At 43.2% G+C, this 27,514-nt stretch overlaps 1 protein-coding gene across 4 annotated transcripts in view; it reads left to right on the top strand.

Moving 5' to 3' along the window:
• The window catches only part of LARGE1 (LARGE xylosyl- and glucuronyltransferase 1), a 365,026-nt gene that overhangs the window by 315,288 nt on the left and 22,224 nt on the right, over nt 1-27,514 (top strand). For all 4 annotated transcript variants that reach the window (XM_044986889.1, XM_044986872.1, XM_044986881.1 and 1 more), the window contains 2 exons: nt 10,534-10,697; nt 17,563-17,841. In XM_044986889.1, the coding sequence (XP_044842824.1) occupies nt 10,534-10,697; nt 17,563-17,841 (443 nt within the window). The remainder of the gene's footprint in view (nt 1-10,533; nt 10,698-17,562; nt 17,842-27,514) is intronic.

The raw sequence follows: 27,514 nt of genomic DNA on the forward strand, positions 1-27,514 counted from the left end.
ATCTGAGCCTAAGCATACTGGAAAGGCTTCCATTGACTTCACTGGGCTTTGGATCAGGCCTTTAGTCACTCTGTCCCACTTGTTTCATGCTCTTTTCCACGTCGGCCTGCCCCCCATCCTCTTGTCTTTTAATGCAAGAAGCAAGTTTTCAGGGAAACCCATAAAGGTAAAGCTCACAATAATCTCTTAGTTATGAGTTTTCTCTTGCTTATAATATTTATGTCCAGCATTTCATACTAAAGGGCCTACTTGTAAAGCCTCAAATGCTTGAGCAATATGTTTAGTGTCCTAATGTGACTCCATAGCTAAGGCTATAATATCCACTAGGAGCCTGATATTGGCACATGGACACAAAGACTCAACCTTTACGCTGTCCCATAAAAGCTCCTTTCTGCAGACAATTTCTCATGAGGATTCCCTGCCAAAGGGGGATTTTTTTTTCTTCTTACGCTTGAGATGCAATGGGACAACCCATATTTATGAGACTCGGGGCCTGATCCAGAGCCCATTGAGATTCACGGGAAGACTCCCATTGATTTCAGTGGGCTTTGGATGAGACCCTTCTAAAAGAATTTCCCGAAAAGTAAACGGAAAACACAGCAGCACTTTTTCAAACTATTTTCTTTTTGGCCCTTGTTCCATAACAGCAACACACCAGATGTAAACCATTCTAACTAGCCCTCGCTGAGAAGGGGCTGTTTTTACCAATCTGGAGATGTAAAAATTTTAACTAGTGGCGATGACCTCTGCATGCGTTGTTATAATTTCCATCAGAGGAACTGGTGACTGTTGCAAGCCATGCCCCACCTAATGTTAGCTTTCTTCTTAAAAAATTAAACATGTCTAAAAATAAACTGGCAATACAGCTTTCAAGCCAGACAAAAGGTCCCCAATCTTATAATCAGATCGATGCAGAAAAAAAACCCTGTGCCTGTGCAGCACTCCAGCATGGGAACAAGTGTCTGCACTAATGGAAAGATTGGGGTGTAAGATTTGTCATGATGGCGTTTTTTTCCCTATAAACCATACGTTATTTGAGATGGGAAACCTTGGTCTTTCCTAGCTGAATCCTTGTCTGTTCATTGGCCTCAGTTGTTGTTATTATACATGGGGTTGGTACTACCACCTCTGATTAAGGTTGCCTGACATTTCCCTTTGTAAGACCCTGTTTTCAGTTGCTTATAACTTCACCAAACTTTAACTGTTTGGGCTGAAATTTTCCATTCCAGTTATTTGCCTCGGACTGATATTTTTGGAAAATTTCAACCAACACAATTCAGCCATTTTTGAGAACAGCCTATGGAAAAATATGTTGTTTTATCCATGGGAAAAAGTCTGGTGACTTTTTCTTTGAGGCACCTGCATGGGAGCAAGGACTTGAAATTTGGCCGGGGTATAGCCTTTGCCTCAGGGATGTGCCTTTTGCCATCTCCATGAAAATCAGTACACATTTCGCCAAGTTACAAGCCTTTGAAAAATCACACTTTGCACACATTCAGTAGAGACTTGCCAGAGTTTCCCAAGTAAAATCCCTGAAGATTCTCCTCAGTGTGCTGGAGCGTCTCAGAGCTCCTAGCCCTGACCAAACTCTGCATATGCCATCCCCACAGAGCGACTGAGCGTGCTCCAGCCCAGGGCTACAGTCACAATTGTAATTGCTGCTCTTAGCTACTCCAGACTGGAGTGTGGCCTGGCACTGGGAAATGACAGCAGGGAGCCTGGAGGTCAGAAGGAGACAGGGACTGGGTGCTGGGGGGAAGGAAGGCAGAGAAGTGAGCAGGGGAGTCTGGAGCTGGTTGGGCAAGATGACTGGAGCTAGGGACCAGTGAGGGGAAATAGGGTTGGGGAGAGAAGACACATCTGATAGAGGGTCTGGGATGTGGGGGGAGAATTGGGACTGTTTGAGCAAAGAGACTGGGACAAGGGGAAAGTGAAGTGAGTGGGGAAACGAATCAGACTGGATGAGAGGCCGGGGAGGGAGATTAGGACTGGAAGCCAGTGTATGTGGAGGACGGGGGAGACAAACTGAAAGAAGAGCCAAGAGATGAGACCTGGGACTTGCTGGCCAAGGAAACTGGGGACAAATTGGAACAGGAGAGTGGGGACTGGGACTGGCTGGGCAAGAATACTGGGACCAGGAGTGAGGTGGTAGATTAGGACTCGGCCAGCAAGCCCAGAGAGGGAGAGTAGGAATAGCTAGGCAAGGAGATTGGGACTGATATGAGAAGCCTGAGGAATGGAGATTGGGTAGATGATAATAATAATGGGACTGGGAAAAGAAGCCAGAGGTGAGGAAGAAACAGGAGTGGGACAGAAAAAGGTTGGAGGGAAGTAGCAGAGCAGTCAAGTTTGTGTGGAATGGGCAGAAGATTCTGTATTCCCTGGAGCACACTCCTCTCCAGAGTCTGGAATGGAACCCAAGATTCATGAGTCTCATCATTCCCCTGCTGTCAGCAAATATCTGTGAAACCCTCTGGCAAAGTATCTGTTTCTTCCCTCCTCTAGTTCTGGTCCACAGGAAGGACAACTACAGGTCCCTACAAGAAACAGAAGAAGGAGAGCACATGGTGGCAATGAGACAATTATGACCAGCATGATAAGCTGCAGTCACAGCTCACTATCTGCGTAGCCATTGTTCTTACCTTTACTTGTTACTCCCAACCATCCTGTTCATCTCTCCACAGGGAGAGAGATGATGACAGAATCTTAGTTCTGTTGTAAGTGGGGTAACGCTAATAAAAGCACTGTATGGTGGTAAAAATGGTGGTGCCCTATCTACACTAGTGCTCCCACCATCGCTACCCAGCTGCAGAAAGGGGGCATTTCTAGTAAGAATGCAGGGCCACATCATGCCTGCAGAGAAGGTGGTTCTGGGCTGGGTGTGAGTGAGGCTATGACCTCATCTCCTCCTGCATGCCAGAATGACTGCACTGCAGGAACACTGGCTACTTCTAATACAGTATAATGACTCCTGACATTGCTGCTCAGACAGTGGACCCTCCTCCTTGTCCTTATCACAGCTCAGTATCATTGAAGGCATAATTTGGCCCATTGTGTAGATACAAAATCTGTGATGGTGTGGGAGGAATAAAGGTTTAATTGATGTGGGATTAGACTGGCTTTATCACTAATTAGTGGAGAAGCCAGAAGTGCATTATGTAGATCATCGCAAACAAGGGCAAGTAAATGCTTTCGCCATCCCACGCTATCTTCTATTTTGTTTATGCTGCATTACAGAGAGCAGTTAATGTAGACATATTTTAAGTGCTGAACATCAGGAGTCAAGTTGTCTATGGGTGTAAATTGGTACAGCTGCATTGAAATTAATGAAACTGCACCACTTAAGGCTGGCAGACAGTTTGCCCCCGTGCTGATATTATTTATCCTATCTCGCCAACTGCAAAGTCTTTGCACTATGAATCTGAAGTGTACATGCTTTGGAGTGAATATGCAGTTAGGGGGCTAGATCCAGGACCCGTTCCCTTCTCTGCCACAAACTCTCTATGTGACTTTAGGCAAGTCCCTTAGTCTCTCTCTGGCTCAGTTCCCCATCTGTAAAATGGGGATAATTGCACTGCCCTACCTCACAGGTGTGTTGTAAAGATGAATGCACTAAAGATTGTGAGGTTCTCAGATACTCTGGTAAGGGGGAGGTCATATAAGTACAGAAAACAGAGGGAGAAAAAATGCATTATTAATACATTTCTAAAAATGATTTAAAATTTTGTTACATAACTGTTATTTTCAACCTTGTGAGCCAGGTTATATACCATTAGGAAACCTGGTTTTCCTCCTCTCCACTGTGATACAGCAAATGTTTCTAGTTGGAATGGTAATGAAATATTGGAGTTTAAAATGTCACTAATCCCAGATGGAATATGGGCAGTCCTAGATATTGGACCGGTATCATTTTGGGGGAAATCTCACATATTTTTGAAGGAAGTAAATATTTCTATGGCCTGTCAGTTTAAGAAAAACATCTCTTTGCAGCTACTCAGAGATTTGAAACAGTCCTAGGAAGATGAATTAGTGGACAGAGCATGGGTTTGGCAGTCAGAGATCCATGGTATGTGCAGTTTATCCCGATTCCACCCTTTATCACACAGATAGTAAGCAACACCCATGTGGTATAACTATATAGACAACTAGTTCTGGTAAATTATGGGGATTTATGGTAGAATTCAGTGAGCTGCTTAAAAGATACTGCCTGGGCTGCTTGTGCCTGTCAGTCCAGCCCTGCCTCAAAGGCCACTTTCCCCGAGCTGAAGTCAGCTCACATGCCACAGCTGGCTACCCAGAGAAGTAATTTAGCAAATGCATTTTATTTTTGGATCTGTCTGTCTCTTTGTTTTGGGTCTTGCATCTCACACTCTCTCCGCTCGCTGCCATTTTCATTTCTGAGACATGTAACATGCAGATGCTAATGAAAACACTTGCTGCCTCCAACCACAGATTCTCTCCAGAGAATAGCTGCTATACACAGGGTGAAAAGAACATGGCTTTTAAGCTGTAGGATTCGTCTCTAGAGGTAGTATTCCCTACCTGGTCATTGGCCTGTAGCCTTAGAGAAAAAGATTTTGTGGGAAGGCAGAATATTATATTAATTAGATATTTCCAACTGAGAAATACATGCTGTCATTCTAAGGGAAGGAAGCTGTGCTATAATAAGCTTATTGTTATATGTAGAATGGAGATGACAGCTTTCTTCAACAGTAGCAGGTATTAAGATCTTCATTTTGGTGATGCATATGTTCAAATGAGGGGCTGTTTGCACAGATCTGTCAGTATTCCCATTATAACCCGTGCTTTTCATGGATGTATAACAGTGGATTTTCAGTGGCACTCACACTGCCCGGGTCCTGGCCACCGGTCCGGGGGTGGGCTCTGCATTTTAATTTCATTTTAAATGAAGCTTCTTAAATGTTTTAAAAACCTTATTATTTTACATACAATAGTTTAGTTATATATTGTAGACTTATAGAAAGAGACCTAAAAACGTTAAAATGTATTACTGGCACGTGCAACCTTAAATTAGAGTGAATAAATGAAGACCCGGCACACCACTTCTGAAAGGTTGCCGACCCCTGATGTATAATATGGCTGCAAACTTTCAACCAGGCTATACATTCTCAGCCTGTAAATACTGAATATTCGCCATGTAGATATGAATAAGATTGAGTCATTTGAGAAATAGTATGACAACAAATAATTTAAGGCAACTACCAATGGGGCAAAATTTAAGGTTGTACATGGAACCTTACCTTAGACAATTTCCTGGCTTTTGAGTGCTTAATTGTGCATCCTTAATATTCTCTTAATGTACTTCATTTTAATGGAATGTGTGTGTATATGTGTGTGCGTGTGTGTGTAACAAAAGAACACACAGAGAGATAAATATCCTTAAACATCAACCATTGTCATCTGTAACATAGTAGCTGGAAAAAGAAATTGCTAATATCTGCAATTTGTATGTGGGGAATTGAAGCACAAAGTGATGCAGTGACTTTTCAGGGTCACACACACAGTCTGTGGCAGAGTTGAGAATTTTAACCCTGATCTCCTGAGTCCTAGTCCAGCACCTTCACCACAAGACATTAATAAATGGCTGAATTCAACCCAGGAGACTCTGCCTGCCTTCTTTGGGATTCCTATGGCTTCTAAGAGTTTGGGCTTGTCTCTTCAAAGGGCGCTCTACATTTGAATTTGTTTTAAATTGACTGACTGGGCATCCATTAAGTATCATAACCTGCATTTCGTTTGCATCTTAAAAAAAAAAAGTTAGGACTTTTTTCTACTCCCCTACTGGGTCTTTTGTGTAGGCTTAAGACAGTACTACCAAGTTTGTGAGGTGCTCAGATACTACACTAATGGGGGCCCATATAAGTACCTTCGATAGAGAGATAAAAACTTCTTTGGTCCCACCCTTCTTCCAGCCTGTCTCTTCATTCCATGCATATGTAACCCACACACCTCCTGGCTGTCGTGTTCTGTCCCATCTAGTGGCCCTCAGACCACTTAGAGAGAGAGATCAAATGAATCTGCTCTAGAGCCTTAGCTAACGGCCAGTTGGCTTTTAGCTTATGCAGTAGAGACTCATGCACTAAGCGAACAGAGGTCCCCAGTTCGATCCCACCCGCCAATGACCGGGGTCTGTCGGCGTTACACATACACCTACCTGCCTGTTCCGTTTGAGTCTAGATTTTCCTGCTGCTTGTCATCAGTAAACCCGATCTTGCAGAGACTTGGAAAGAGCATTTGTGTAACTGCCGCTCCTCTCCCCAAGAAGTGCATGAGAGAGAGAGAGCAATAAAACAATGAGGTTAATTATACGCAAAGGCTCAGAGCCTCAAAAATATTTAGAAGCCTAATTCACAATGATTTTCATAGAGTTGCTAACTGTCTAATCGCACAAACCCAAATACTCTTGTCCCAAGCCCCCTGCCCTGCCCCCTCCCACCCCAGTCCCCCTCCTTTGCTCGCAGTCTCCCGCTCTCATTCACTTTCACTGGGCTGGGGCAGGGGGTTGGGGTGCGGGCTCTGGGCTGGGGGGTGGGGCCGAAGGGTTTGGAGTGTGGGTGGGAGCTCTGGGCTGAGCCTTTGGCACAGGGGGTTGGGGTGTGGCAGGGAGGTCGGGCTCCGAGAGGGAATTTGGGTGCGGGAGGTGCTCAGGACTGGGGCAGAGGGTTGGGGTGCAGGAGGGGGCTCAGGTACGGGCTCTGGGAGGGAGTTTGGGGGCGGAAGGGGTTTGCGACCTGGGGTGGGTGGTTTGGGGTGTGGGCTCTAAAAGGGAGTTTGGGAAAAGGAGGGGGCTGGGGCAGGAGGTTGGGGTGCAGGAGGAAGTTCAGGGTGCAGGCTCCAGCCAGGCAGCGCTTACCTCAGGTGGCTCCCGAAGCGGCAGCATGTCCGGCAGCGGCTCCCAGGGTCATGGGCCACCAGGCAGCTCTGCGCGCTGCCCTTGCCTGCAATCACCGCCCCTGCAGCTCTCATTGGCTGAGGTTCCCCATTCCCAGCCAATGGGAGCTTGGGGCGGGAGTAGCGTACAAAGACCCCCTGGTTGCGCTTCCTCCTAGGAGCCGCTGCCATACATGCTGGCCGCTTCCAGGAGTGGCGCGGAGCCAGGGCAGGTAGAGAGCCTGCCTTAGCCCCGCTGCGCCGCTGGACTTTTAGCAGCCTAAAATCTCCCGGATTGGCTTCAGTAGCCTCCAGGAGATAGAGCCTGATTCCAGGAGACTCCCAGCCAATCCGGAAGGGTTGGCAACCCTAGGTGTCTAAAATACCTTGGAGGATCTGGACCAGACTTCTGGCAAATGCACAAAATAAAAAGACCAAACAACAGAGATTTTTTTCCTCTCTAATATTTTTCTGCTGCGTAGTCCTTGGTTCTGCTTCTAACACTAGTAAGTACAAAATGTGATTTTCAACTTGACAATGTCTCCTTAATACTTGTTTTGATGAATTAACTTTTAACACACTGTAGTTATTAGCTATTTGTTGTAAAGTGCCAATAGTCTGGACTTCCAGAAAAGAGAACACCCAGTAGATAAATCCGTGGTGATTTCACTTCCCAAACTTTCTTTTTTCAGCTTTTGTCACTGGCAGTTGCCAGAGAAGATGGATGTTTCTGCTGGAATATCACTAAGCCACCTTCAAGGGGCTGGTTTTCTTTGCTTAGTTACTTGGCTTTGCAAGATGTCTGCAGAGTTGCAGTGTGGCTGGTGCCAGTTGTAGCAATTTCATTTAAAAAATGAAACGTGTCACTTGAAATAGGTTGGATAAGACAGGAATCTGATTGGCTAACAAGTTTTCTGAACATGTTCCACAAGGAACTTTTACTGACTTTGCACTCAGTAAGAGGAGGTAGGTACTTGGCCTTTTGTCTCATAATGGGCTTGATGCTGTACAGTGCTGAGCATTCTGGCTGTGCTCCAGTGAAGAAATTACTCATGTGCTTAACTGTAAGCCTGTGAGAGTCCCACTGTCTTTAATGGGACGAGTCACATTCTTAAAATTAAGTTTGTGTGCAAGTGTTTTGCAGGATCAAGGCCAGAGGTCTCAGAAAGTTACAGGATTGAGCCAAATACGTGGGGCATTTCTATACATCAGGTCATATGTTATTGCTTTCCTGGTCATGTGTTAACCTGTAATGACAGCATATGCGCAGACTTCTTGCAGATTCTAAGTACTAATAACATGAGGGGTCAAATTATGGCTGCCACTTTGTGAATGACCTGGAGGGGAGGAAAGGATGCAAGCTGGAGGCAGCCAATTTTGGCTACTGGCATTGGGGAGTACAAAGGAGAGTCTCTGGGACTGTTGGCATTGCTAACTAGATCAGAGGAACCATATCTGGGCAGAGCGGAAACAAGGACATGTCTACATCCTGTGCTCTGGGAAGTGCAGGAGGAAGAACAAGCTACACCTTGCCTATTGGGTGTAGCAGGTTCTGCTACTCACTGCACTCCCCACCAGCACCCTTGGTGGTTTTATGACTTTCACAATCATAGCACTGGGATACATAAGCTGCTGTCTCTCCCCCAGTGCTCAACAGAGCCCCTAGCTGAAATTTAGTTCAAAATGTTATTCTGTAAGTCATAATTAAGTCTTTATGTCCTTTTAGTTTGGAACCCTGAAGAAATCCAATGACTGCCTAGTTAATAGTGGCTGTGCAGTTACAAACTTATAACCTAGTCATTTGTAAAATAAAGCAAGATCCTAAGGTGTCTACAGGAAATACTCTGTAACTATTTCTTTTAATCATTTCAACTTCAGGCTGATCTAATAAGGGAATATTAACGTCTTTTTACAAGGGAGGAAAAGAAGAACAAATGAAGATATTCTATCTAGCCACTCTGCCAATTTTGTTTTTTAGGGGAGAGCCTATGCTGCATATTGTTTTGTAAAGCAGAATGGATAAAACGTGAACAAAACGTTAAGGAATTTTTCATTTATTTTGAGGCAGAAGTGACCTAGACTTCCAAGGCAGTTTTGCCTGATTAAAGACTGCACAATTTGGACTATAGTCTTTCCAAAAGTATTCTCATTTGACAGCTATTTTCAGAGCTCAGTGAAGGACTTAGGCCCTGATCCAAAGCCCAGTGGAATCAAAGGGAATCTTTTCACTGACTTCAGTGGGCCTTCGATCAGGCTGCAAAGGCAGCTTATTCAGGAGAAGACTGAAGAGTGATATATGAAAAGGTACCACTAATTATTCCATCAGGCAGCAAGAGGGAAACATGTAGCTCTGTGATTCATCGTTGATGTCAACAATTATATTTACATCTCAGAAAACAGCATATTTGCTGCTGCCACGGAGTCAGCACAGATGACCTCTCACATTTAAAAATCTGCTTTGTGAAAATAATGAAGCTTTTTAAAATATTCTTAACTGGCCAAAAAAACAATTTTCTTTTTTTAAATAAATGCTTGTAAACCATTCATCACAAGAGGATATCCATTTTAAGGTGACTTGCACTTTGGGCTAATTTGTATAGAAAAATCCTATAAAATGTAATAAAGAATGATAGCCTTGCTTAGGTTTTTTAGATCATTCTATGTAATTTATTAGAGAATTATGTCACTTTTATAGGGCAGTTTGTAAAAGGTATAAAAAGACAATTGTTCTTTATTAAGTTCTAGAGTTCTTAAGAGTAATTCCCATAGAACCTGATTTAATTTCTATGACACCCTAAAGGTTTCATCCTTATTAAATCTCATAGGACTCTTCCAGAAAGACTAACTGCTTGGATTTGTCTTTTTAAATGAATGCTATTTAAATATTCAGTCCAGTTGTCTGTTTTTTAAAGAATTTGATAGAGGAGTGGAATTGGGATGGATCATGGCGGCTTGGCATACTTTTCTGTTCCAGAATCTAAGCTTCTCTCTTTTTTTTTTTTTTCATTTAAAGCCTCCATTTTCAAAAGTGACTATTGATTTTGAGTGTTTTTGTTTTTGGGTCCCCATCTTGACATTGAAAGGGCCTTATTTTTATAAAGCGCTGAGCATCCAACTTCTGAAAATCAGGTTCCTTTAAAGTATTTCAGGTTGGGCACCCCATATCACTAGTCCCATTTCAAAATGTAGGCCTACATCTTTAACCATTGTAGTTGCAAAGAAAATGTGTGAACCTAATGTAGTTCAGTGCAGTGATGTCTGCCTGAGTCTACAGACAGTCTGAAACGTTAGCTCTGAGAGAGATGTGAACTGCCTTATTCGTCTGATCAGAGTGATGACTCTGAAACCTAATGATAATTTAAATGCCAGTGTTGGCTGTTTCACTGCTGGTCAAAGAATCCAAAAAGGCAAGGGACAATCATACTGTAAAGTTCTGCCCAATCAATTGTAAGTGGCTTTTTTGGCACCTTGTTCTATGACTCAAATAGGTGTGACTTGGGAGAATACCACTACTTTTTTCCCTCACTCCATTCAATCTGTGGTTCAGTTGTGCCAAGACTGGGCTCCCAGAACTCATTATTCTCCTGCTTTGCAATAAGAAATATGGAGTACAGCACCTTTATGCCCGATGTTTGTTTACAGCTTCAGAAGCAGCTGTCCGAGCTGGATGAGGATGACCTGTGCTACGAATTTCGTCGAGAGCGCTTCACCGTCCATCGCACTCATTTGTACTTTCTACATTATGAGTACGAGCCTGCCTCAGACAGCACTGATGTAACTCTGGTGGCTCAGCTCTCAATGGACAGGTAGGGAAAGCTCTTCTATTCTATAAGGAAATCAGAAACAGTGAATATCTCCTACAAACTCCAAGAAGCTGCCCAGAATTTCAGCAGTGCCATGCATGAGAGAGAGGAATATCACATTTTAATTGTGAAAATAGGGGACTTGCACTCTTGAATGAAGAAGAGTACAAGCAGGTGTTGTACAGGCATCCATTGTTTATCTATACCAGGAACTGAGGTGCACTGGCAGAGCTGCATGAGAAGCTGAGGTTTGGAATAGCAGAGGTTACTTCCACTCAGGACTGTGTGGCATGGTTTATTTGTTGTGATTTATAACAACCTATAAAAATTAGGAGAACAGTGTACTGGATATTGACACAGTACAAGAGCTGGTCAAAATGTTCAGCATAAAAAAAGTCTCATTTGCAAGTGCAATTTCCTCGACCCTAACATTTTCCTGTGGAAAATGTCAATTTCAATACTTTTTTTTTTAATTTTCTCATCAGGAGAATTGAAACAAAATATTGTTTCTAGTTGACATTTAGAAATGGAATGTTTTTTCAATTTGAAATGTCAGTTTGAAACAAAAACATGTTTTTTCAATATCTCAGATTATTTCATTTCTTGGAAAAAAATTAAAGTTTTCATTTTAATATTGATGGTTTGAAACTTTTCAGAATCTATCATTCTGCTAAATTTTACAATATTTCAGTTTTCTGTTCTGAAGTGGAAACTAATTTTCTGAGGGATGAAAATTCCATTTGCTGACCAGCCAGTAGTCAGTATGTGTCTTGTCTAATTCCAGCAATTGCAATTTCTGAAACTTAAAAATTAATATTAAAAACAACAACAAAGCCCACCCCAAAATCAACCCCTTGATGGTACTTTACCCAAGTCAGTCTCCATTTTCTTGCAGTTTTTAGTCTGAGTCTGCTGCCATGCCTTGCTCTAGCTGCTATCAAAATGTGTTACAAGAGGGGGAAAACACCACTTTAATATGAACAGGCAACTGCTGCTGCATTAAGTGGAGCACATATAGAACACAACATGACACATGCACGACACCTCTTTTTCTCCAGCAGAAGGTCAGCACTATTCCAGGGAGGACCAAAGGAATTCAGATTGACAAAACATTTGCAGAATATTATAAAAATAAATACAGTCTAATGAAAGTGGCACCACTTAGCCATCTCCTCAGCACTATATTCTGCACATTCAGCTATGATTTGCCATGTTCACCAGAGCTTCGTGTATTGATTTTTAATTTAAGAAACACTTAATTTCTTAAGTGTTTGCAAATCTTTGAGTAAAAAAAAACAGACTCTGAGTGAATGCCACAATAAATTAGTAAAGCTGGTATGTGTGTGTTTTCCCTCCAGAATTTAATTCAAAAGAATGAGCTGCAGCTCTGTGCCATTTCACTGGCAATGATGCAAAGTCTGATCATCTGTTCTGGATCCTCACAGGGACACACATTTTAGTGATAGACAGAGCTGCACGGTTTTATTCAGAAAGTACACCCTTTCCAATGCAGTGCAGGAAAAATCCTTCCATGCTTCATTGGTGTGTTGTTATAATTTATTGATTTGGGTTGAAAATACTCTCTTTCAGCTAAAATCAATAAATAATATCTTACCAAAGCAGCATTTAGCTGTTTTATTTTTCCCTCATGTCTTTCAGTTGCTGCCTTTTTTATCTTCTTTAGCTGCTTTTATTAAGCTCCTCTATAGCAGTTATAGAGATTTGTGAATAGTGTCTCAGATAGAGATAGACATGTACATAAATGATACACTGTATGGTATACACAGGGCCGGCTCTAGGTTTTTTGCTGCCCCAAGCAAAAAAAAATTTGGCTGCCCCCCCACACCAGCCCTGGGCTCCCCCCCACACTCCCCTGCTTCCCCAGTGCTGGGCTCCCTCCTTTCCTCCCCACCAGTGACCTCCCCCCACCCGCACTCCCCTGCCCCCACAGCCCTGGGCTCTCCCCGGCAACCTGCATCCTCCTGCTGTCCCAGCCCTGGGTCACTGGTAACTCACTCCCAGGGCGGGTCATTCAGCAGGAATTTTGGATGTGCACAGAACACAGACAGGATTGGTTCCCATATGGTTACAGAACTGCAGTAAAGTGGAACAATTATCAGCTTGTGTGATTGGAGGATATCTGGATGCATATTATAAGGCTGTCTTACATAAATGAGGAAAAGTTGAGATGCCTTTATTATTCTTTTGTTCCACTCTTTGTTTCTATGGGGAATTTGCCAATGCAATATCACTGTCTTCCTTTTAAACAAATAAAACTTTAAAAAAAAAAGGGGGCAATAGCTGTTGAAAATAGCAATTCCAGTCCTAAAAACCACTGGGAAGCATTTCTTGCTGCTTCATTTCTTATCCTACTTTTTCTACAGCAAGTTACAGTGGATCAGTATATTTGATTTGGGAGAAATGAAGTAACAGCTGCCCAAATTGAGCTTGAGCACACCTGAATTTTGAGGGTGTTCAAATCTGGAAGGCAGGTGCTAGATTCCATTTCTGAATATTAACTAAATCTGGAAAGGAAAAGTCAATTTCTGCTTCCATGGCTCAGAAGGATGAATTCAAACTGGAACAGGTTCAGGGAAGGGCTACTAGGATGATCTGAGAAATGGAAAACCTGTCTTATGAAAGGAGACTCAAAGAGCTTGGCTTGTTTAGCCTAACCAAAAGAAGGCTGAGGGGAGATATGATTGTTCTCTCTAAATATATCAGAGGGATAAATATCAGGGAGTGAGAGGAATTATTTAAGCTCAGTACCAATGTGGACACAAGAACAAATGGATATAAACTGACCATCAGGAAGTTTAGACTTGAAATTAGACAAAGGTTTCTAACCATCAGAGGAGTGAAGTTCTGGAACAGCCTTCCAAGGGGAGTAGCGGGGGCAAAAGACATATCTGGCTTCAAGACTAAGCTTGATAAATTTATGGAGGGGATGGTATAATGGGATAGCCTAATTTTGGCAATTAGTTCGTCTTAAAAAAAAATTCTTTAAAAAAAAAAACTACTAGTGGTAAATATGCCCGATGGGATGTTAGATGGGATAGGATCTGAGTTACTACAGAGAATTCTTTCCTGAGTGTCTGGCTGGTGAGTCTTGCCCACATGCTCAGGGTTAGCTGATCGCAATATTTGGGGTCAGGAAGGAATTTTCCTCCAGGGCAGATCAGCAGAATCCCTGGGGGGTTTTCGCCTTCCTCTGCAGTGTGGGGCACGCGTCACTTCCTGGAAGGTTCTCTGCACCTTGAAGTCTTTAAACCATGATTTGAGGACTTCAATGGCTCAGACACAGATTTGATACAAGAGTGGATGGGTGAGATTCTGTGACCTGCATTGTGCAGGAGGTCAGACTAGATGATCATAATGGTCCCTTCTGACCTTAAAGTCTAAGTGGAAATCCTTCTAAATGCCTGGTACTGTATCTAAAGCTGCCAAAGTCCCCTAGCAGAGCCTCCCCTCCCTTACTTTTCATTTTAAATTCTAGTGGGATCCACATACCTCCCTTGCTAGGCTTCAGATAGAGAGGGGCACTGTCCATTTAGTCCACCCAATTCCTTCTTTGTGGGCTGCAAGGTGAGGTCACACAAGTATCCCTAATGTAGTCTGAGGAAGTCTTCTGAAGGGGATATCTGGGGCAAAGCCTTCTACTCCTTGGGCACACTTGTTCCCCATTCACAGTGCCACCCCTTTCGACTCGCAGCATGGCTCAGCTACCTCACTCCCTACTGCTCCCTTTCCTGTTGATAGCTGCCAAGGGTATTGCTGGGAAATGTAGTTCTTCCCTGCTACAGGGCTGGCTCTATAGGCAGGGAGCTAGGCAAGGAACAACAGCTCCGAGGGTCCCGTGGTTTCTCAGCTCCCATGCTGGATCCCCAGCTGCTCCATGGCTCCGTTTCTGCAGGGTTGTGAGAGGGGAGGAAGAAGTTAAAAAAAAAAAAAAAAAGGATGGCCAGAATGACGCCCCCTGGAAATGTGCTGCCCCAAGCACCTGCTTGTTTTGCTGGTGCCTAGAGCCGGCCCTGGGTATACACCTGCATTATTCCTTCAAACTATTGTAAGAAGAAAAGGGAACCCAAGTCAGCAGGTATCAGTCTCTCCAGATCTAGTCCCACTGGGGCTAAGACTGACATGATTGCAGAGATAGTTTATGGATGTTTGTCGTGCAGGCTGGGGGAGAGGGAAGGGGAGCAGAGCTACATTTTAGAAGTCCAAAATAGATGCGCATAGAAGGAGGCACGTTCATTGATGTTTGATACTTGTTATATGTTGTCTTTCAGACTGATGTGTTCTCTTCTGGACATTGCTTGACTGCACCACGAGCTATGCAGGCATTATTCAGGAGTATACCTTGGCTAGACCGCCTTTCTAAGGCACTGTCTGTCCTTAGCATTCAGCTGTCAGAAGCAGTGGTGACAGTGCAAGCCTGAAGTGCAGACAAAGAAAGCCACAGTTGACACCAGTTGAGTGTATTGAAACCGTAATAAGAGGGAGTCAAGTGGCAAAAGAATTCCTAAGGGGGAAGTTGATCATAAAGAAACAATCAAACAAACAAAAAAGAATTACAGTAAAATCCTCTTGACTGGCATAGTCCCTGTTGGAAACAAACGTACCAACTGATCATCTTGATTTGTCAGAGACTACATTGGGCTGGGAGATATTTACTTAATGAACTGCTTTAAAAGTAAGCATTGCGCAGAGCAATTTTTTGAAAAACCAAAGAAACTATATTTCTTGCTTTAGAAGCCATAATTTGTAGATTTTAAGGCCAGAAAAACAATTATCATCATCTAGTCTGACCTCCTGCATAATACAGGTCATAGAATTTCACTCTGTGATTCCTGCATCAAACCCAATAACTTGTGGTGGATCTGAGCATGTAATTTAGAAAGACACAACAGAGCTGGAAGTATTACTCCCGGGAGAATCCTGCACCAAAAAAATAAAAATTCTGCACCAAAAAAAAAAAATTCTGCGCACAATATTTTACAATTCTGCAAAATTCTGCACATTTTATTTGTCAAAATAACACGATATAATCACGAGTTTCAATTTATTTTGGTAATTTATTTCAAAATACCTGTCAGCAAGCATGGCTGTAACAATACAGACAACACAAAAGATTCAGAAAATGTTTTTGACCAATAGATTCCTTATTATACAGAACTTTGAGTAATAATTCATTCAAACTGAAATACAGAAACTTTTTTCCGCACCCCTCAAAGGCAGTGCAGAGGCTTGGGGGAGCCAGGGATAATGGACATCATCAGGCGTGCCGTTTAAATGAGTTATGTGTATCATGTATCCATTGCTTACAGTCCTTGAAAGGCATTGCTCTGCATCTGTTCTCTGGCAATTTTCCCACTTAAGCAGGGGTGCCCTTTATCTGAGATCTGATTAATAGGATTTTGCTGATTAATTGGTTTCTACTGTGTAGCAAAAAAAAAAAAGTATGCTTTTCTTTATTGCTTAGCTACAGTACAGGTTTTATTTATGATTCCTAAAATCAGTAGCCTAAAGCCTTTCACATACCTTTTAGATCTTTTTTATCGATCTCTGTTTCTAATACAGCTGCATGTCGCACCCTGATAATAACCTTTGTTTCAATAATAGATAAAAAGAAAATAATGCACCAGGTATGGACTAGTCAAGGTAATCTTTTGTATCTAGGGAAAAAGCTTTATATCTTCCTGGATGTCATCAGGATCACTCAAACCTGGAAGAAAAAGCTATTAAATAAAAATCAGAATTTATATTTTGCTGGTATGAACACATCATTCCTTTCTGCTACAAAGCTTAGGGAGATCGTAGACGTGGGAAATTATTTCCTTTGATTACTATGATGCAGAAAACTTTTCTTGAGTCTTGTATGAATATTAATGGGGAAAAAAATCTACTGATGTGGAGATTTGGAAGGTAGAGTCTATTCTTGCTGATTCTGAATAGAATACCTGGCTGTGCTGTATAGCCTTATTTCACTTAACATTAACTAAAGATGCTTTCTAACCAGCGCCTGCTGTATTTTTAGGCATTACATCTTAATCTCTATATGTCCCTCTAGAAACTGCCTGGAGTGTTTAGAGCATTTTGATCAGATAGGATTTAATTTAGCTCTGTGTATGGAATCTCTGTTTGGTGTTTTTGTCAATAATGTCGTTACTGGTGTATGAGTTTTAAAAAAATACTATTCATAAAATCTATTTTTAAAAGTCAATGGCATAACAGCTTGGAGAGAAATCATTGAAAATTATACAAATTGATATTTTAAAGGCTATTTCTGTTTGAAATGTTTTCTGTTCATACTCTATGGTCCAACCCCTCCACCACTCCACCTCCACACAATCCACATACCCCATCCCATTTCTGTAGAAGTGCCATCTTTGTGCCGTTATCCTGACAGTATGTTTTCTTTTGGTCGGTAGAAATTTTCATAAAATGCAGTAATCACCCAATCCACCACATTGTATGACCTTAAAATTTCATTCCCTCTCAAAACCTTTTAGGATCCTGCCCTTCCAGGGCTTTTGTAGTTTTATAGCAGGCCAGGTGCATTATGGGCTTCTACATCTGTTCCCTTCTACCAGCTGCTTGAAAGGAGCTACAAAACCTTACTAGCTGAGGTTACCTTGACTTCAGTGGAAGATGAGAGCCCTCAGAATCACCTTGGATCATAAGGCCCCCATCTGTAAGGGAAAATACACAGGCAGATCCCTGCACAGAGCCCTACTGACTTCAGTGGGACTTCACATAGGTGCAGGAGTCCACCTGTACAGGCCTTCATGCAGCATCATGGTCCATGGCAGGAAGAGTCCTAGAGCCGTCCGTTTCCCTTTTTTGATTCTTCCCCTTCTTCTTTCAGGCTCCAGATGCTTGAAGCTATCTGCAAACATTGGGAGGGTCCAATCAGCCTGGCACTCTATCTTTCTGATGCAGAGGCCCAACAATTCCTGCGCTACGCCCAGGGCTCGGAAGTCCTCATGAGCCGACGCAATGTTGGGTACCATATAGTGTACAAGGAGGGGCAGTTCTATCCTGTGAATCTCCTGCGGAATGTGGCCATGAAGCACATCAGCACACCATACATGTTCTTGTCTGACATTGACTTCTTGCCCATGTATGGACTCTACGAGTACCTCAGGTAAATATAGGTGAGGCTGTTCACGCACTCCCCTCCAAACACACACCCCCACACACACAGTGAAACAGTTGGGTCAGGCCCTAAATGGAGCATAATAGCTTCAGATTTTAGAAATGTGTGAACACCAAGCAGAGGAGAGGAATTATTTAGGGTGGCAGAAGGGGCTATAACTAGACGTAATTGAATGAAGTGAAGAAAGGAAAAACTGAGACACAGTGGGATCTGACTGCGGAATAGTTCCAAGGGAAGTGGTGGAAGGCCCTCATTACTTGGCAATTTGAAAATTATATTGGACCAAGCACTAGTAAATGTGTAGTAGCTTCCTGTATTAGCAGAGAGGTAGGCTGGGTGACCTATTAGGTCTTTTCCGTCTCTAGTGTGTAGGAGTCTAGGATGTCTGTGACAGAGGAAACATGCAAAATGTTACTGAAGTTGTTCTCCCCATGAGGTACTATTAACCCAGCACTGTACCCTGGAAATGGGGTTATGATCCAAGCAGGTTTGATATATAATTGCAAGACAAGAGCCTGCCAAGGCAGAATAATTAGTGTACTGAAATTGGAAGGGGTGACTTGAAATTGTATTGTATAGTAATGAATGTGAACGCACTTGACTGAGCGAACTCTGGACCTCTGATCATTTAACACAGCCTCCTTTAATGGAGACTTTTTCCTTCTGCAAAGAGAGGCTGACCACCAGAGCCCAGTGTGTGGGGCAAGGAGGACAGCCCCTGGTCAGACAGAAGGATTTCAATTCCTTAATCCCTATTGAATCTCATTTTTCCATCTTCTCTCTTAACAATTGGTAATGTTTGATCAAAGTCATCCAACAAGGGTTTCAAGTATGCAGATATTCAGTTTAATTGCACAGGCCCGGGCTCTCTGAATATAAAGAGACATACATATTTCAGTGAAGGGGGGCAGGGATAGCTCAGTGGTTTGTGCATTTGCCTACTAAACCCAGGATTGTGAGTTCAATCCTTGAGGGGACCATTTAGGGAACTGGGGTGAAAATCTGTCTAGGGATTAGTCCTGGTTTGAGCAGGGGGTTGGACTAGATGACCTTCTGAGGTCCCTTCCAACCTTGATGTTCTATGATGCAGGAAAGTCTTTGCTTCAAATTCACAACTCATTCAGGTTTTTTTAGTCTCACAGACACACAATGAGGTCAGCTATTTGGTTGTAAAAGATCCCTGCACCATTTGGATGCAATCTGATTACTACTTTTATCCCATTCACCTTGTAAATCTGTATATCGGTGTACATGCACTTAACTGCATTAAAATCAAGGGTGTTACACCCTCCGGTGTCAGCTATCACTTTAGCCCTATGTTTCTCACCTATTTTAAGAATGTTTCCTTCTGCTCTCTTATGGTGCAAGAACCACAAAACAGTTCTGCTCCTGCCCCCAAGATAACCCTCTCAGGAAACGCAAAGGGATTATTATTATTCGCTCTTCTTTTCTTTGGTGCCTATGTCTCATATGATACATGCCCCCTGCTTTCTGACGATTGACTTCCAGTTAGAGCTCTGAACGTGGCCCCCGTGGTTGTGACATTGGCATGTGTTCCAGAGAAAGCACTTCATTCCTTCCCGCTGCTCAGAGGCATAGTAATGGAAGCCAGCACTAAAAGGCAAGAAGAAAGGAGGAACAGGAGGATAATGTGGAGAAATATACTTGAGACACTGAAGGACAGAACTAATTTTCAGTGTGAATTTGCTTCAGATGACTAAATGGAGAGCCCCACCTAGTGGTGCCATTAGGAAGTGAGAAGATTTACACTGAATGTTGCGGCTGATGTGTGATGCCCCACAAATGTTCATGCACCTCTCACACCAGTCAGACTCTAATTGTAATTCCCTGTTGCTCAGGAAGGTCAGAATTTCTAATCTTTTACTTCTGGCCCTTCACAAAAGGGCATTTTGTGAAGGGCTTTTTGTTAAATAATGAGCAGTTTTAAGCAAAATAGCATAGCAAGCTGCCAGCCTGTTTTAAATAATGGTGACCCCCGTGTACTTCTTCAGTGGAGTTTATACTGGTACCTTCTGTGGGTAGTTGATTAGTAATATACATCTGAATGGCAGAAATTGTTCTTTAGGGCTGCCCATGCATGCATTCATTTCTGTCCCCCCACGTACAGTAATAATGTATGATGCTTAAGGCCTGGCTCTTATAAAGGGAAAGTCCCTCTGGTAATAAATTGATTTATCCATATTGTATATCTACAGCGTACCTGGTAAGGTGTATGGGATGAGGGGAGACGTACTGAAATAATGAATGTACGCTTTCAGAAACACCCTATGTCAATGACTTGGCCCAGGCTGGATTAGGTCTGGTCATTACTCTAGATTGGGGTGGGCAAACTTTTTGGCCTGAGAGACGCATCAGGTTTCGGAAATTGTATGATGGGTAAGTTAGGGGAGGCGGTGCCTCCCCAAACAGCCAGGTGTGGCCCAGCCCCTGCCCCCTATCCTCCCCCCCCCATTTCTCGCCCCCGATGCCCCCCCCCGGTCTCCTGCCCCATTCAACCCCCTCCCTGCTTCCCTGATGGCCCTTCCCCCCCACACTTCCTATCCCCAGAACCCCCACCCCTGACTGGCCTCTGCTGCCCCATCCAACCCCCCCTCCTTCCTGACTGCCCCCCGGGACCCCTGCACCCATTCAACCACCCCATTCCCCGCCCTCTGACTGCCCCGACCCCTATCCACACCCCCACCCCCTGACCACCACCCCGAACTCCTCTGCCCTCTGTCCAACCCCCGCTGCTCCCTGTCCCCTGACCACCCCCGGAACTCTGCCCATGACTGCCCCCCACCGCCTCATCCAACCCCCCCCTCCTTCCTGACTGCCCCCATTCAACCCCCCTGTTCCCTGCCCTCTGACCACTCCGACCCCTATCCACATCCCGAACTCTCCTGCCCTCTATCCAACAGCCATGCCGCCCTGCTGGAACCAGCCACACCACAACGCAGCACAGAGCACCGGGTCAGGCCGGGCTCTGCAGCTGCGCTGCCCAACTGCCCAGAGCATTGTGCTGGTGGCGTGGCATGCTGGGGCTGCAGGGGAGGGGCCGGGGGCTAGCCTGCCAGGCCAGAAGCTCAGGGGCCGGGCAGGAGAGTCCCGTGGGCAATAGTTTGCCCACCTCTGCTCTAGATGTATGTTGCCAGCTACTGGATTTGAGATTTTTCACAGCTGTTTATACAAGATCGTGTCAGTGCATTTGATCTCCATCTAAACTCTTTCCCCCCTCCCTTCATCTACTATACCATACGAGGAGAAAGCATGTAGAGTTCAGAGACTTTCAGTTTACAATAGTAAAGTCACCTTTATAGTGTGTCCTGAGTAGTATTCTTTTGTCACCCGCAGCATTCGGTTATCTGTCACTCAGATCACCTTAGCATTGCCCCAAAGCCAAAGGCTCTTTTTTGGTAGCTGTGAGTACTATATTTGAATCGTCTTCGAGGTTTTTTAACATGAAATAACTACGCAGGTTCTTTCTCTAGAGCATCTACATCTGCATTGGCTAGTGCAAAGATTCCCTCCTAGTTCACCTGGCTCAAATATACTCCTCACATCCACTGACACACTGGGAGTTTATATCCTCAATGTGTTCCTCTGGATTTATACCTGCCCCTCTCTAGTATGAAATGTGAAATATTTTTGGCCGCCATGCACTGTGCATGGGGGTAACACCTCAGTGGGAGACAAACTTCACAAAGTAGCTGTTAGTTTTATTTGTCAGGTGTATTTGTTGGTTTTGCAGAGAGGAAGAATGATCTGATGGACTGAACACAGGACTGGGAACTCCCACCTCCTCCACTGACTTGTAAATTAGTCTTGGACAAGTCACTTTGGGCCTGGTCTGAGCCCCATTTGAGTCAGTGGAAAGACTCCCATTCAATTCACGGGGTTTAGGATTAGGCTATTCACTTTTCTGTGGGAATGCCTACACTGCAATTGAAGGTGTGAGTGTAACACAGGTAGACAGTCCCATGCTAGCTTTAATATAGTTAGCATGGCCCAAAATAGAAGTAAAGCTGCAGCAGCACAGACCCTGGCATGGGCTAGTAATGTGGGTAAGTACCCAGGGTTCGAACAGTTTACGCTGGAATCATCGAAACATAGGCCTGGAAGGGACTATGACAGGTCATGTAGTCCTGTCCCCTGCACTGAGGCAGGACAAGTACACCTAAATCATTCCTGACAGGTGTTTGTCCAGTCTGTTCTTAAAAGCCTCCAGTGATGGGGATTCCACAACCTCCCTTGGAAGCCTGTTCCGGAGCTTAACTATCCTTTTAGTTAGAAAGTTTTTCCTAATATCTAACCTCAATCTCTCTTGCTGCAGATTCAGCAGTCAGTGGGCATGGAGAACAATTGATCACTGTCCTGTTTGTAACAGCCCTTCACGTATTGAAGGCTGTTATCTGGTTCCTACTCAGTCTGCTTTTCTCAAGACTAAACATGCCCTTTTTTGAAAACATTTCCTCATAGATCAGGTTTTCTAAACTTTTTATATTTTTGTTGCTCTCCCCTGGACTTTCTCTAGTTTGTCCACATATCTCTTAAAGTGTGGTGCCCAGAACTGGACGTAGTACTCCAGCTGGGGCCTCACCAGTGTCAACTGGACAATCACCTCCTGTGTCTTACATGCAATGACCTGTTAATACACCCTAGAATTATATTAGCCTTTTCCACAACTGCATCACATTGTTGATTCATATTCAATTTGTGATCCACTGTGACACCCAGATCATTTTCTGCGGTACTACTCCCCAGCCAGTTAATCCCAATTTCATTTTTGTGCATTTGATTTTTCCTTCCAAAGTGTAGTACTTTGAACTTGTCTTTATTGAATTGCACCTTGTTGATTTCAGACCAATTCTCCAATTTGACATGGTCATTTTGAATTCTAATCCTGTCCTCCAAAGCACTTGCAACTCCTTCCAGCTTGGTGTCATCCACAACTGCACACTATTCAAACCATGCTCTGAAAACAGAATTATTAATTTCCTTCTGGGTTTTTCTGTGGCACTCATTATCCAAGTCATTAATGAAAATATTGAATAGTACCAGACCAAGGACAGACCCCCATGGGACTCCACTAGATAAATCCACTTAGTTTGATAGTGAATCATTGATAATTACTCTTTGAGTACGGTCTTTCAACCAGTTATGCACGCATCCATACTATATATCCTAAGTTTGGTTATGTGAATGTCATGTGAGACTGTCAAAAGCCTTACTAAGATGAAGATATATCACATCTACAGCTTCCCTCCTATCACTAGGCCAGTAACCCTGTCAAAGAAGGAAATTAAGTTGGTTTGGCATGATTTGTTCTTGACAGATCTATGTTCGCTCTTTCTTATGACCCTGTTATCCTCTAGGTGCTAACAAATTGATTGTTTAATGATTTGTCCCAGTATCTTTCCAGGTATTGAAGTTAGGCTGACTGGTTTATAATTCCCTTGGTCCTCTTTGTTCCCCTTTTTAAAGATAGTACTACGTTTGCCATTCTCCTGTCATGTGGAATCTTACTCGCCTTCAAAGATAATCACTAATGGTTCGGAGATTGCTTCAGCTAGTTCCTTAAGTATCTTAGGATAAATTTCCTCAGGCCCTGCCAACTTGAATACATCTAACTTATCTAAATATTCTTTAACCTCTTCTTTCCCTATTTTGGCTTGTGTTCCCTCCCCTTTGTTGTTAATGTTAATTGTGTTAAGTATCTGGTCACAATTAACCTTTTTAGTGAAGACTGAAGCAAAATAGGCCTTAAATAGGGGGGAGGGATAGCTCAGTGGTTTGAGCATTGGCCTGCTAAACCTAGGGTTGTGAGTTCAATCCTTGAGGAGGCCACTTAGGGATCTGGGGCAAAAAATTGGTCCTGCTAGTGAAGGCAGGGGGCTGGACTGGATGACTTTTCAAGGTCCCTTCCAGTTCTAGGAGATTGGTATATCTCCAATCATTATAAATACCTCAGCCTTCTTGATGACATCCCTTATTAGAAGCAGCAAAGAATCCTGTGGCACCTTATAGACTAACAGACATTTTGCAGCATGAGCTTTCGTGGGTGAATACCCACTTCTTCGGATGCAAGATGTTGCATCCGAAGAAGTGGGTATTCACCCACGAAAGCTCATGCTGCAAAACGTCTGTTAGTCTATAAGGTGCCACAGGATTCTTTGCTGCTTCTACAGAACCAGACTAACACGGCTACCCCTCTGATACTTGATCCCTTATTAGCTTTCCTTTCCTACTAAATAGTGGACCTACACTTTTCTTCATCTTTCCCTTGCTCCTAGTGTATTTATAGAACCTCTTCTTATTGCCTTTTATGTTCTTTGCTAGATGTAACTCATTTTGTGCCTTAGCCTTTCTGATTTCGTTCCTACATGCTTGTGCTATTCTTTTGTACTCCTCCTTAGCAATTTGTCCATGTTTCCACTTTTTGTTAGTTCCTTTTGGATTTTCAGGTAATTCAAGAGCTCCTAATGGAGGCATATTGGCCTCTTACTATTCTTTCTGTCTTTCCTTTGAATCAGGATAGCTTGCTGTTGTGCCTTTAATACTGGCTCCTTGACAGACTACCAGCTCTCCTGAACTCTTTTTTCCCTTAGATTTTCTTCCCATGGTACCTTACCTAGCAGTTCTCTTAGAATGTTGAAGTCTGCTTTTTTGAAGTCCATTGGCCTTGTTCTGCTGCTCTCATGTCTTCCTTTCCTTGAAATCGTGAAATCTGTCATTTCATGATCACTTTTGCCCATGAAGCCTGTGCTGCCACAACTTCACTGCTATTTTTAGCCATACTAACTAGATTAAAGCTAGTGTGCGTATGCTCACACAAGCTACAATCACGCCTCTGACTGTAAGTACCCTAAATCTCAGTTTCTCCATATGAAAATGCAGGTGATAATATTTACCTACCATACAAGGGTTGTTGTGAGAATTAGTAAATAGTTGTAACCATTTTGAAGAAGAAACATTCTGTGGCTGTATTTTGGAGTTAGTTTGACCTCTGAGAGGATTCTTGGGATTTAAGATCACTTTATTCCACACTATGCAAAAAAACTAATAATGAGAAATTTACCTTTATATTCTTTCCTATGGCTTATTGCTAGAGTAGAAATTTAACCCAACCTTCATTATGTCAGAATGACATATCCTACATCAGTGGCTGCACACAAGGATGCCTGGGAAATGGTTTCCTGGACAATACTAACAAAGAGAAAGTCTTCACAAATTCACATATCCTTGTTTTAGGTGTTTGGGGAAATGGTAGGTATTAGAAAATAGGTGCTGAGGTATTAAAACTGAAAATATCTTCTCAAGAACTGTACACAAATTAAATAGCTTCCCCAGTGTTAGTTGCAAAATATCCAGATTTATTATTGGCATTCCATTACACACATCCAGTGACGATTATGGTTGAAATCTTTCTAACTCATACACCACAATGCCCAGCAAAAAGGTGGAAGAAAATCAAATATACTTCAGATTATGAAATGAGTTGATTGTAATGGAATGGTGCCAGTAGAAAAATGAGCACTGAAAAAATATTTTGATCAGTAAAACTGAGCATATCAAGTGCAAGGAAAAGCCAGCTAAAGAACTAGTGGTAGCTCAGCATGCTGCCCTGAGTTGGGATATATTGTCCATGTCTGGAACTTAAGATAGGTCCTTTGCTCACAAACCAGCAAGGCTGAGGAAATGAAAGAGGGAATGATTATTTTCCAGAGGGTATGGCTGGAGAGTCTTGCCTGCATGCTCGGGGTTCAGCTGACCGCCATATTTGGGGTCGGGAAGGAATTTTCCTCCAGGGTAGATTGGCTGTGGCCCTGAAGGTTTTTCGCCTTCCTCCGAAGCATGGGGCAGGGGTCGCTTGCTAAAGGAGTGGGTGGATCGGCTTATGTGGCCTGCATCTTGCAGGAGGTCAGACTAGATGATCATAATGGTCCCTTCTGATCTTGAATTCTATGATTCTATGATATCCAGAGAAGAATTCTGGTGCTGCACCAGCTGTTGCTGTCTGGTTGGTTTGAGATGAACAGAAGCACTTTGTGAGCTCTGCATACATCTCAAATCCCCTGTGTCCCCAGCAACTGCATCCTTTCCCACCTCCTTATTTTCCTAGCCCCCACTCTCCCTCAGATTTTTGGTCAGCCACTGCCAGTGGCTGTAAGGATTACCGATAAAAATATTATTTTGTTTCTATCTAATAATTTAAGAAATGAGTGCAGTGCAACTATCTAGTTGTGCAGACAACCTCCGCTACATAACCACATGGTGCTACTGCTTTCACCCTTGTCCTGCCTCTTCTTTCCCTCTTACTTCTTTGATTGTTACACCCACTTATTGTATCTGAAATTGGATCATATGCTCTTTGGGGCAAGGATTATCTTGCGTTTGCACAGTGCTTAGCACAATGAGGCCTCAATCCCTGACTGGGGCTTCTGGGTGCTACCGCCCTACAAATAAAGAATAATATCAACAACCACAATTTAAAGCTGCCATTTCCTGGCAAAACATCTAAGGAAAACATCAGTGCAAACACTACCTGCCCTTCCCCAGGGATGAAATCCTCTGAGATGTAGCAGCCTGGGCTGCTGGCTCAGGTTTGTACATCTCCAAACCAAGCCCAGGGAGTTCTAAAATGGTCAGTGAGATTAAATTAGTGTGATTTCCGTACTGAGAGGGGCTAGAAAAAACTGCAAGTTAAATCAGGGGGAAGAATCATTAGGAGTGTCATAAACACTGGATTTTGGCATCACTCAGTGATTCTGACAGGCTGAGGAAGCTCTCTTTAAAGGAGTCATCTACATGCAGATCATTAGCAGTGATGGGGAAGGAAACAGAGGAAAAAGTACAGGAAAGTTTTAATGAGAGGCAGATAAAAATCCTTCAGTTGTGTAAAGTTTCTTGGAATGTGGCAGTGGCTCTTTAAACAATTCAAACTTTCAGATAGCTGACTAAGAACAGGCTCATTTTACAGACAGACCTACAGAGAATCTCAGAATGCAAAGCTAATATAAACTCCCTAAAACTCAAATTTTATTAAACAACCTCTTCCTCCTCCTTTGATGCAGTGGGAACGAATTCTTGCTATTCTGGACCTAAAAAAGTGGCTTGTTGTTTCTCTTTCGATGTTATGACAACGTTCCCAAATCCTTCATCTCGTAAGGCTGCAGATAGTTTGTCGCTTGTCAACATTGTCCTTGGTTGCTCATTGCAGTACCATAAAAGTTAGTACAGTAAATCCTATTAAGGAGAACTGAGTTTGACATGGGGAGAGAGGCAGATGTTTCATATGAAATGCAAAGATAATGAAAGGGAAGTTGAGGCAGAGTTATTTCAGGTGACAAGTACAGTAAGATTCAATTTGAGGTGGCAATGACTTCTTTTTTTTTTTTTAGTTAGGAAAGTGAAGGCCCAATAGCTCTGGCTGGAGCTGCATGCAGTGCAGGCAGGTGTTATGCCAGATTGCTCTGTTATTGTTAGTGAAATTTATTTGTATATCAGCAGTATCTGAAGGCCGCATTGTGCTAAGTGCTGTACAGTTCTTCCCTGAATAGCTCCCAGTCAAAATAGGCAAACAGACGAAGGGTTGGGATAAAGAGATGCAACATACACACAGCCCTTCTGTGCAGGGGTTGCCTCTTCGTACTAGTACAGT

Source organism: Mauremys mutica, chromosome 1 (genome assembly GCF_020497125.1).
Source record: "Mauremys mutica isolate MM-2020 ecotype Southern chromosome 1, ASM2049712v1, whole genome shotgun sequence".
Lineage (NCBI taxonomy): Eukaryota > Metazoa > Chordata > Testudines > Geoemydidae > Mauremys > Mauremys mutica.